A 12,725-nucleotide genomic window follows, 5' to 3' on the forward strand; every position below is an offset into this window, starting at 1 on the left:
TGTAGTATATATCTTTAAATTATCGCCATAATTAACCTAACAATGTACTAACCCTTGAGGTCCTTACTTACGCTGAGCTAACGGAGTGTTGATGGGCTTGAAGTGAGACTGAAGACGCATGTTTATGATGTAGCTTCACTCGCCGGTATGTTGTTACTCGCTTTCAGAACGCTAACGTGTTTCTAATCAATTTGCACTTCTTACAGCACCTTCACACTTGTTGCCCATTACTCTTTTTCTCCGATGCAACTATTCACAATCTTTTAATTATAATATTTAAATATATATTTTTTGCTTTTTTTACATTTCCGAAACAACAACCACCAATCGGAGCCCAAACAGCGGGCGTGTGCGCGAGGGACGTCACCGTCGCCACCGCGGTCGGCGGAGAGCGGTACCGGTGAAGAGCAGCGTGAAGATGACGGTGAGTTGGTAGACGGCGTGGCCCAGGATGTTCTTCATCATGGTGCGCGAGATGAGTGGCTTGTTGCGCCCGTACGGCCGGCGCAGGAGCAGCGCCTCGGTGGGCGGCTCGGTGGCGAGCGCCAGTGACGCGAACGTGTCCATGATGAGGTTCACCCACAGCATCTGCACCGCCTTGAGTGGGGAGTCCTGGGCACGAAAAAGACGCGGGCAGATCGGCTTACCCCCCCCCTCCTTCGTCGGCAACACCGCGCAAGGCGCCGCAGAAATAGAAACACGTTCGCCGAGCTTGAAGTCGAGAGGAGCCGAGGCTGCACACGGTCGAGGTCGCCTCTCCAGCTCGGGCACGCGGGGGGTTCAGAGAGAGAGGGGCCCACCTGCGTGATGCAGGCCCCCGTGAAGGCCACGATGACGGCCACCACGTTGACCGTGAGCTGGAACTGCAGGAACTTGGAGATGCTGTCGTAGACGTTGCGCCCCCACATCACCGCCTTCACGATGGAGCTGAAGTTGTCGTCCGTCAGGATGATGTCCGACGCCTCCTTGGCGACGTCGGTGCCCGCGATGCCCTGGTGGGCACAGACGGGCATGCAATTCCGCCCGTAACCCTCGCCGGTAAAAGTGCACAGCCCTGCAGTAGCAACTCCGGAGGCTATTTGACCTACACGTCCACGCCGGCCGGACGTCCAGGAAGAGCCACCGCACGTGACCTGCCGATCGACAGACCGTGGCGAACTCATTGCTGCAAGGGTGAACGTTGCTTTAGCCGCCGCACCAGGAGCTCAAATCGAACTGCCGGCTTCTGGATTGCAAGTGCAGAGCGCTCACTGTGGCAGGATCCCTTAACCTGTCATGGTCGGGTTACTTCAAGCAGTACGTCAGGCGGGCACTGCTTATACGGTCGTCCCGTAACGACGGCGAATAAAGCCTCACGCCAATCTAAATTCTGTTTTTATGACGCAAAGAAAGCGTTCTTTTGGATTCATAAATCATTCAAAGGCAACTGTGCTGCAGAAACATGGCGGGACACAGGCTTTACAGGCAGATCTCTAATTGGCATGTTTGGCTACGTACAGTGCGGAAGAAGTTCAACATACTTAGATCTATCGAAATACAGAGCGGTGGTCACAGGCGGAGAACTATTAAATTCAACTATTTTTTTATTTTACCAGGTAAGGCCCACTGAGATATATTACTCTTAATCAGAAGCAACCTGGCCACAAATGATATCTCAACAAAGTGCTTTTTCACGTGGCAATTTATAGCAGCCAAATACTCTAAACGCATGTTGATTCCAAATGTAGAGGGAAAAAAAACGGAGAAAAATCCACGCAACCACGGGGAGAACATGCAAATTCCAAATATACAGCAGGCGTCAGGGTCGGGATCTAATCCACGACCTCCTGTATACCAGGTGAGGCAGTTAACATCTCGCCACCAGGGCAACCCACGTAAGAGGGAGGTCCTGGGCCTGGACTGGAACAGGACCCAACGGGGTAGTCACCATAACTTGCACACACGCCGTACAGAGACCACGTCGTGAAAGGCAAGAGGTTCACTGTGGGTGCAGGTGACACCCCAGGGGAGCTCACTCACATAGTCACTCACTTACTCAGTCACTCACTCAGTCACTCACTCACTCACTCAATTCCAGCGGCCACTCTGGGTACACCGGCTACTGTGTGAACATTCAAGACTCCTCTCTGGTTCCGTCAGCACAGGCTTTGTATTCTTGTATTTTGCATGTAATATCGCGAGCTTGGGGGGACAACGGCTATTGCAGAATCCCCGTAATGCGAATGAAAATGCGAATGAAAACGGCTAACCGGCAGTGAGGAACACACAGAGTTGGAATTGGTGAACCGTTGGGGTATTATCCATTACTGATAAATAAAAAGGTCATTCTGGAATTTCCAAACCTCGATATGTATATCTTACACAGGATTTTTTTATCATTATGATTAAACTTCTTTGCCCTGGAAAGCCTCAAGATTATTTTTCTGGAGAATGTTCCTGCCAAGATTCCGCAGGAGATGGCCGTGCGGCAATGCTGCTGCTGCTGCGTGTGCCCCATTGAGAAATTTGGAAATCACTTTTCAGCATTGGCCAATAGCAGTCACATTGCATGGTTTGTCTTTTTAGCTATGGGAGTAAACTGGAGAACCCGAAGGAACCCCACGCATAGCGGTGGGGAAGGGGGAGAACATTCAAACGCCAAGCAGAAAGACACCCAAGTCAGGAATCGAACCCGGGTTACCGCTGCGCCACCACCCCGCTGTCCCCAGCAGCGTGATACCGCTTGGTTGATATTGTTCCTAAATATTCGTACATTTTTTTTAAACGTTCAACTTTGTCTGTGAGAAAGCATTCTGACCATATGGGAATAACAGAGCACACCGTTTGAGCTCCGGCTAAATGTTCACCACCCTCAGAAATCGGTCGCAAATTCAACTGGCACGGCTGATTCCAATCGTGTTGGCTGCCTCGCCAGAGGAAAGCGATTGTGAACAGGAGAATGGGAGGGGAGGGAACGGGAGGGGAGGGCCTCCCCCAACCCCCCCCCCCCCCCTGGATCCGCAAACTGCCTCCATGAAGAGTCTAACTACAAACATAGACCGTCGGAATGAGACAGACTAGTGGGAGTTGGGAAGCGGTCGTCTTTGGTCCGTGGCGTTTGCTTGGTGCAGCAGCAACAGAGCAACAACCGAGCAACAACCGAGCAGCAACCGAGCAGCAACGGAGCAGCAACGGAGCAGCAACAGAGCAGCAGGGGGCGCCGAGTGGCGGTCTCTCTCCGCTGTGGGCGGGAGCGAGCGCTTGCACGGCCATGGAAACTAACTCCAGTGCCAGCGATTTCAGCGCCTACACCGGTGCGTCAACATTTTCAATATGGAACACAGGCACGGGGTGCCAATAGGTTAACGGTGCCTCGCATTTTCTGTTTAATAAGTTACGGATTTAATGTTACTTGCGCAAACTTCATCGACGAGAGGTGTGTACGTACTCCCCCCGTTCTGCACTGGTGTCCTCAGGGGTTCTCCAGAGATAGAAAAACCTCAGAGCGGTGTGATTGGTCTTGGCCAAAACATCCCAATGCTAAAAATGTTACCTTCAAATGAATACAAAAAATGGGATTGCACAGCAGCTGCAGCAGCAGCAACAGCATCTCCCTCCTTCAAAAAACCTGGCAGGGCCCTCCTAACAAAGAGCCCTGAGCTACGGTTAGACTGTCCTGGGTTAACGAGGGTTGTAATACGAAATAATAATAAGAACAAAAATTAAAAGTCCATCTTCATTAGCAGAAACTAAGACTGTATGTGTTCATATAATAATAGTGTCGCACATTGTTCATAGTTTAAAGATAACTTGAACACTATTTGTCCATATCAGTATTTAGACGTGTAGCATTTTTTAAAATATTCTGTCAATTGACCATACTCTTTGGTTATTTCGTGACTTTACCGAAAGAACCAAAGAGTATGGATTCCTGCAGTCACGAAAGCTTCAAATCAAGATTATCAATTGACCAGTTTACTAAAGATGGCGCTTGAGACAGACACGTCTGTCTGCCGCAGGGACAGCTGTTGGTGAAAGGACACCACGAAGCACATTTCTTGGGTGCTCAGACTTCAGATTTCATCAGGACATTCCCTATTTTTACCGTGGGTTTGACCCAATAAGAGGCGTAAACCCCATTGGATTTAACGGTTAATCATCGAGCGCCATTGACACTGGACCAGCCACGTCGCCGCTTCATGACCCTTGCCAGTGCAACTCGCGTATATCGCCAGGCTCCAGAGGCATGAATTAACCATGGTCACACTCGACGAGCACTGTAACCGAGTGCTCCGCTAATTAAATGTCCTCGGGCTAATTGGCCACCGGTGGGTTTGAAACGGGCCAGACGCACGGACGGAGCGGGTAGCTGTGCTATGCCAACTTCGCCAAAGAGAGTGCAAACTTCCGGAGCTGCCACCTGACGTCCGTCCGCGATGGACGCCAATCTGCTCGGATGCTGTGATGCTCTTTTGCAACGTCACAGTATGTTCTTCGTTGCAGAGAAGAGTATACAGAATCAGTGAAATGTAAAAAAAAATGTCCTCTCAATTGGAGCTGCAGTGATTTGAAAATAACTCAATAACCGTGCATAATAAAGAAAAAGTATGTTTTTTAAGGGAGTGTTATTACCATAACAATTTTTTCTTCACTAGGTAAGTCCCACTGAACTGTGTAGCTCTTTTTCAGAAGCAACCTGGCCCCAAATGATAGCTCAACGGCTTATCATCATTTGGAGACGTATAGCAAGCAAATAATATAAATGCATGTTGATTCTAAATGTGGAGGGAAAAAACGAGAGGACCCAGAAAAAATCCACGCAGTCACTGGGGAGAGAGAAATGGAGAAAAATCCACGCGACCACGGGGAGAACATGCAAATTCTAAATATACAGCAGGCATCAGAGTTGGGATTGAACCCACGACCTCCTGCATCCCAGGCGAGGAAGGTAACATCACGCCACCGTTGTGCTCCAAGATAACATCACGCCACATTGACAAACATGCAGTTTTTTTTTTCTACGTGTCCTTCAGCGCCACTGCCGATGCAGTATCACCAATAAATCTGTCGTGTTTTGAGAGCGTTAATGGGAGTAACCTGCTCGCTCGACGTGTTTTGCCTCAGCGTAGCTTCACATTGCGGTACAGTAGACGCACGAAGACACCACCACGCTTACATAAGAACATTTCCCATGTGCTACCGTCAGAAAAGAGGAAAATTCCACTGTGTTTAAAAATATTTTGTTTTCCTACCAAAATCGCTGTTAAGGATAACAGCAGAAGAAGCAGTTGCCCCGCGCACCAGAGAAGTCTAAATTTATACCACATGCAAAAGACGGAAGGGCCGCGAGGGGATTGTGCGATTCCAAAACCAATTATGCATAGTGTCAACAACCGGCCTTGTAAGGTCAAACCACTTTATTTAGCTGAGATCATGACCATGTATTGAGAGCAGGAAGAGAAGTCTTACGGCTGCACAGTGGTTCCACCCCACCCTATGGATTCTACCGCACGGTGTAGTCCGAGCTGTGGTTACCGCATCTCAAGCACCAGTAGCAGCTGGCATGTGGTGGTGGAGCTGTGCTGGGTATCACAGCAGCAAGCAATGTCCACTGGAATAAAGGGGACCGCGGTGGTGAGATGTTAACTCCCTCACCTGGTATACAGGAGGTCGTCGGTTCAAACCTAACCGGGTCCTCCGGTTTTTCCCTCCACATTTATAACTAACTTGCGTCAGGGTATTTGGCTACTGCTATAACATTTCCACGTGATAAGCCACTTCACTCATCTATCATTTGTGGCCAGGTCGCTTCTGAAAAAGAGCTATATGGCTCAGTGGACCTTATCTGGTAAAATAGAAACAGTTTACAGTTTAAATAGTTGTCCTGCTCCGACCTCTTCACCAACGCACACGGGCCAGCGTGGTAAAGTATGGCCAAACCCCCACGATCGACACGGCATGAGAAGGCCTCAATCTAGCAGTGAATTGCGAAAGGTGTGTAATTTACGACGTTTTAATCATACCGAGGAAATGGAGTGATGAAGTCAGCTCGTGTGCAGGTGCTCAAATGATGTTTACGTCACAGGATAGTGTGAGATATGCCTTCATCACCAGCAGTGGATTGACTATGGCGACGGCGATGACAACATTTTGATCAAAACGATCAAAAACGTGGAATGTCAACAAAAAAACGAGTGAACAAAAACTGAAAAGTGCTCAAAAGGGAGCATGGAGAGACGGAAGCAGGAAGCCAGTGATTGTAGAACGTGCGGTAAAAGCCAAAAATAAATTACGAATCGTGACACACTGGGCTGGGGAAAATCTGCGCGTTAAGTAAAAACTCCGTTTAAAAAAGCACAACTTACTAGCGGGGGAATTTCGATTTAAAGCTTTCGTGATTGCAGGTATTCATCTTCTTGGTTCTTTCGGTAAAGTCACGTAGAAGGGAAGTAATAAAATAATAAAAATAAAACATAACAAAATAATTCTCACGACGTTTCGACCACAACGCAAGCAGCCGTCCTCAGGTGAAGACCAGGTCTGTCGGGGAGACAGCGTCTGAATGAAACACCACCACGCTTGGAGCGTATATTTAAGCTGGGTTGGAAGGGGGGGAAGGGCGCCTTGACAAAAGAATTTGCATATCAAGAGGAATTTAGCATATTTATGGGAAATGTAGGTATGTGATTAGTACTACTTGTGAAATGCGTAGGAGGTGGGCAGGGGGTTTCAAAGTCATATTATGGCCGTGCATTATGCAGGATTAGCAGCATCAAAGGTGACTTTCAGACCGCAGTCCACTCACTGGCATGACTATATATCTTGTATTCTCCGCAGGGAATGGATTCTTTGCTCCGCTGCAAGTCTCCTACTACCACTCTTCCATTGACATATTTCGTTGCTTCCTCTTAGTATCTTTCACTCGACGGTCAATGGTATAGTGTATAGCAGATTGTATAATAATAAATAGTATAAAATTGTAATGTTTAATACAATGTATAAGGGAATATATAGTATCGTAGTTGTATAGTGAACATACAGCAGTGTGATATACAGTAGGGTGGATAGAATAATGCATAGTGTAATATTACACTATGTATTATTCTAAGGTATAGGGTGGTGTATAGTAATACAGTATATAATTTAATGTTGGGTTTGTCTATGGCAGCATATAGTACGGGATAGACCCGTACTATATGCTGTAAGGGAAAAAGTTTCGCTGGAAGCATATTATATTTTTTGCGACATAGAATTGTAATGTATTACTTACTGTTAGTAGCTAAGCTTATTGGAGAGTATAATTAGTATACTGATGATACTATGTAGTTTATACTTTAGTTTTTTACGTGGTTGTTTAATCACTGCAGCTACATACTATTAACATTCCTTCCCTTTATTAATGCTACCTCTATCCCCTCCCTTTGATGCTGCTAATCCTGCATAATGCACAGGCATAATATGACTTTGAAACCCCCCCGCCGACCTCATACGCATTTCACAAGTAGTACTAATTACATACCTACATTTTACATAAATATGCTAAATTCCTCTTGATATGCAAATTCTTTTGTCAAGGCGCCCTTCCCCCCTTCCAACCCAGCTTAAATATATGCTCCAAGCGTGGTGGCGTTTCATTCAGACGCTGTCTCCCCGACAGACCTGGTCTTCACCTGAGGACGGCTGCTTGCGTTGTGGCCGAAACATCGTGAGAATTATTTATTATGTTTTATTTTTATTATTTTATTACTTCCCTTCTACGTGATTTTACCGAAAGAACCAAGAAGATAGTAGCGGGGGATTACAATTTTAATTTCAACCTCGACCAGATGGGGAGGGCGACAAGACTCTCACCATGGCGAAGCCGACATCGGCCTTCTTCAGTGCCGGCCCATCGTTGGTTCCGTCTCCTGTGACGGCCACCACCTGGCGCTGCTCCCCAATGGTGCTGTCGATGATACCTGCCACAGAGGAGACGATCTGTGTTATTGGAGAACTGCGGCTCTTTGCGTTTGGACGAGATCGACGGATAACGGCCAATCGTGATGATTATTCTTATTAAATCAATAGACGTAGAGCTGCATGCTAAGAACACACGAGTGAGTTCGCTTTTGACACGGAAGTACATCGCAATGGTAGTTATTGTATGGCAGTCCGACAGTGGCCTGCAGCATCCTTCACATCACAAACTACAGATAATGGGGAGCAGAGGGGCAGGGGTGGGGGGTCAGTGGCCAGGGGGGGCCGCTGTAATTAATTGTTGAATCAAAGCAGGCATTGGCTCGGCTGCACCTTCACGTTTTCTCACCTTGCTAAGACAACGACCGCTTTGTCTCACGGGTGATCGATGAAACAATCACGCGACTTAGAAGAGGCACAGGGGACAAGCGGGTGAAGGAGCAGTTAGCTTGCCTCCGCCGCTCAACGGGAACGCGACGCCGAGATATGCGAGCGTTTTGCCGCACAGGCCCCACTATCGGTACCGCGCTAACGGTACCACGCTAACGGTACCCTGCTAACGGTACCCCGCTATGGGTACCCCGCTAACGGTACCACGCTAATGGTACCCCACTATCGGTACCCCCGCTAATGGTACCCTGCTATGGGTACCCCGCTATCGGTACCCCCGATAACGGTACCCCCGCTACGGGTACCCCGCTATCGGTACCCCGCTAACAGTACCCCGCTATGGGTACCCCGCTATCGGTACCCCGCTAACGGTACCCCCGCTATGGGTACCCCGCTAACAGTACCCCGCTATGGGTACCCCGCTATCGGTACCCCCGCTAATGGTACCCCACTATCGGTACCCCGCTAACAGTACCCCGCTATGGGTACCCCCGCTATCGGTACCCCCGCTAACGGTACCCCGCTATGGGTACCCCGCTATCGGTACCCCGCTAACAGTACCCCGCTATGGGTACCCCGCTATCGGTACCCCCGCTAACGGTACCCCGCTATCAATACCGTGCTAACGGTACAACGCTATCGGTTCCTCTCTAACGGTACCCCGCTAACGGTACCCCACCAATGGTACCGCGCTATCGGTACCGCACTAACGGTACCACGCTATTGGTACCCCCGCTAACGGTACCCCGCTAACGGGACCCCGCTAACGGTACTGCGCTATCGGTACCCGCGCTAACGGTACCACGCTATTGGTACCCCGCTAACGGTACCTCTCTAACGGTACCCCACTAACGGTACCCCGCAAGTTATGACTGCGGGTGTAAATCAACCGTCAGCTCCGCTGCCGCCTACTGTGGGCCACAAGAGATCACCTGACGCCATTCACAAGAGTAGGGGGCCCATTGTGTGCCAGCGTCTTGGTCCAAATTGGAAGAATTTACCTGAAAAGTGCTGAGTGGGGATTACACACATCAGCACCATTGCCCCCCCCCTCCTTCCTACGTTGAAACTACTGGGGACTGTATCTATGTTCACAGGACCTCGCAATATCAGAGCCTTTATTGAAATTGCAGAAGGAGGAATTCGATGAGCTCTGAAGCTCTTTTTCACAGATGTCCGTTGCCGGCGGGTCAGCGAGTTACAACAGCAAACGATACAAACACATAAACGATAGCAGTGCAAAAGAGAGACAAAGGCAAGCAAGCCACTAAATAAAAATAATACCAAATGAGCTAAACCTGTATTATTGTTATTCTTATTATTGTGGCATCGATAAAGCCAGCTACACCGGCTCTCTCAGCTGCACCGCTACTCGTCACCGCGTCACCGTGCCCGTAACACCCTCCGTCTGACTGCATTGACCATTACTCGTAACACCGATGGGATACTGTACACTATGCCCACCTACGTATAGTCGCAAAAGCATTAATGAGTGTGCCAAAAGGCACATGCAGGACTCTCCCGTAAGAGGTTCTACGGTGGTGGGAGGCTGACTAATGAACATGCAGTGAGCGCGCTGGGCTCCCGGGATGTGTCCGAGAGTGAGGAGGGGGGTGATGTGTAAGTGAGCTGCATTAGCAAGAGGCATGGAAGCCACACATTAAATACTAAACCCTGCCCCCTGGCTCAACGCAGGTTCCCCCTGGGGCGGCTCCACGCATCAGCAGTCACACTCGACCGCACAGTGAATTCAAAACTGGAATCTGTAGCAGCACATCGAATATACATTTTGTGCAATGTTATGTACGGCAACGTATATTAACATTTGCAATCTGCAGCAACAATTACAGTGACCTTTAGCTAGTTGCGCCAAACTTTACATTAGAATAAAATATTATTCATTTTCAAGTACTAAATTAATTAATTGCCCCCATCGCAAGTAAAAAACAAAACAGAAGGGAAAAAGCCACCGCAGCAGTTGTACAGAATAAGATTCATAATATGTATTTATACTGGAGGAATCCGAATAGCTATGAAGTTATTTTTCACAGATGTCCAGAAGTGCGGCAGAGTCGTTCGAGCGGCTCCTCGCTCCGTCACGACCAGTGCTGCCGAGCGTCTCGTGAGGGACGGTGGAAGAAGCGCACCGAGAACCAGAATCGCTCGGCTGCACGCCGAGGAAGGGCAGCGGCACCACGGCGCGCAGGTCCGCGCTCGCACGACAAATCGCGCCACCGAGGTCGCTGTGCGTAAGCTCGGAGCAGGCTGCGCGCATCGCTAGGCCCATACCTTTGACGAGCGTGTGCTTGTCGGTGGGCGAAGACCGGGCCAGGACCCGCAGCTTGGGCCACACCTTGTCCAGGCGCTCCTGCTCAATCTGCCACGGGAGGTGACAACAAGGGAGCCGTGTACCGTAACCTCACCCCGTGGCGCGGCACCACGACTCGCTGTTGCGATTTCACTCAAGACGGATTCCCTTTTGGTAAAATGTTTACCACTGCGATTGTTTTGCTTCTAATGCTTGTCTCCTTTGTACCGTTATATTCACCACGTGAGCAAAAATGAAACTGGATAACTTGCGTCGATCATTAGCACTTGATATTTACATTCGTGATGTAATGCATGTATCATGAACATAAGTGTCGAAACTAACTGCTGAAATTTTAGACCCTTGCACGCCTACCATTTACCAAAGCAATTGACGACGCTATCATGTCAGTTTGTGGAGAAAGAGGACCTCACCCCATGTTAGAGGTAATTTTTCAGAACTACTTGGAAAAATGCTTAGCCACAACAGAGATAAGCTATGTGCCCACTCGAGCAATGTCAGTCGCGTGAGAGTCATCAACTTGCTGGAGCCTAGTGTAATCGCCGGTACTGAACTTGGCATCAAGATTGAGCGTTGCTGGCTTAGCGCTCTGACCCCTGAGCCACAAGACCACAATCAACACGTTGACACAATGCACTCTGGACGTGCACGCACAGCTACGTACGCTGCAGCATCAGCTGACCATTTGTGTACGTTTGTGATGTTTGGACACACCAGATCCTTTTATTTGGTTCAACTCCCAATTATTTATCTGTAAACGTAAGACAGCAGATGAAATATAAAATATGTATCTAACTCAAACAGCAATTATTGAGTACACAGGATTTCAAACAGCAATTATTGAGTACACAGGATTTCGTGGCATTCCACGTGGGGCACTTAAGACCTGACACAGTGCGACATACTGATAACAGTGCTCTTTAACACAGTAGGCTTTCGCGACCAATATTATCCATAATACAGGTTTTTTTTGGGTGAGCTCGCGTAAATATAAATGTTGTTAAACCCGACACCACCTGACACAGCCATGCAGTAAGGGTTGTCACGTAAACAATCGCGCCAATTCGTTACTCCTTGAGCACACCGGTGTGTTGGGAGACGAAGCCCATGACATTTACAATTCGAGTACGACGTTTCGCCAGTAATTAGATGATGCTCATTGTAATCACTGGCCAAACATGGTACTTGAATTGTAAATGTTGTGGTTTTACTCTCCAAAACACCAGAGAGCTGTACTAGTGACGAATTGCAACGGTTTGTTTACGTGACAAACCTTACTAATTGGCTGTGTCGGGTGGTAGCGGGTTTAACGACACATTTATATTTACACGATCTAACCCCAAAAACCTCTATTATGGAAATCAGTGCTCTTATCGAACCGACTAAAGCTGGACAGACCCATGCCTTGTTACTAAGGTTTCATTGAAGAATGAGTTACCATTAGCAATGTGCTCTTTAAAACATTTAAAGATGCTTAAGCATTGAAGCATAAACCTTGACAGCACACCACCTTTAGGCCTTGCAACATAAATTATATAATAACAGACGAACGTATGTATGTTGACCTTCTTTCGCACTGTATGTAGCCAACCATTCCAATTGGAGGTATGGGGAAAGGACGATAAACTAAACACAAAAAGTAGTTCTAAATAAATTAACTTTCCATCTAGATTTTAAAATGCATAGCTCCAGTGGCTTCCTAATATTGGAAGGGAGAGCGTTCCAGACGGCCATAGAAGCGCATCCGAAAGTGAGCGATGCAGTGACCGTCTTTGTTTGATGTCTAGCCAAAAGCCGCTGTGAGGATGACCGGAGTTCGCGTGATGATTTATGTTCCTTGACGAGATCAGCAAGGTGTTGTTGTTCAATTGTGGCAAACACTTTGTATGTAATCAGTGCGACATTATACCAATGCAGGGAAAGGCCTTTGCTAAAGTTGCGGGAAATGAAAACTGGTAAAACATTAGCCTTGCGAAATATGAATATTTTATCAATTATATTGCAGTGTTCATGACTAAGGTGGTGAATTTGTTAACCGCTGCCATCGCGACTCCAAAATAAGCGGTGTGAA

General features: G+C 48.1%; 1 protein-coding gene across 1 annotated transcript in view; it reads right to left on the bottom strand.

Annotated features, from left to right (window-relative positions):
• Positions 1-12,725, bottom strand: part of LOC144729269 (plasma membrane calcium-transporting ATPase 2-like) — a 231,618-nt gene that overhangs the window by 20,825 nt on the left and 198,068 nt on the right. The window contains exons 16-19 of the mRNA XM_078609397.1: positions 10,615-10,702; positions 7,831-7,937; positions 801-992; positions 399-612 (exon numbers count right to left, since the gene is read on the bottom strand). Of these exons, the coding sequence (XP_078465523.1) occupies positions 399-612; positions 801-992; positions 7,831-7,937; positions 10,615-10,702 (601 nt within the window). The remainder of the gene's footprint in view (positions 1-398; positions 613-800; positions 993-7,830; positions 7,938-10,614; positions 10,703-12,725) is intronic.

Source organism: Lampetra planeri, chromosome 32 (assembly GCF_965212315.1).
Source record: "Lampetra planeri chromosome 32, kcLamPlan1.2.h2, whole genome shotgun sequence".
NCBI classification, from domain to species: Eukaryota; Metazoa; Chordata; class Hyperoartia; order Petromyzontiformes; family Petromyzontidae; genus Lampetra; species Lampetra planeri.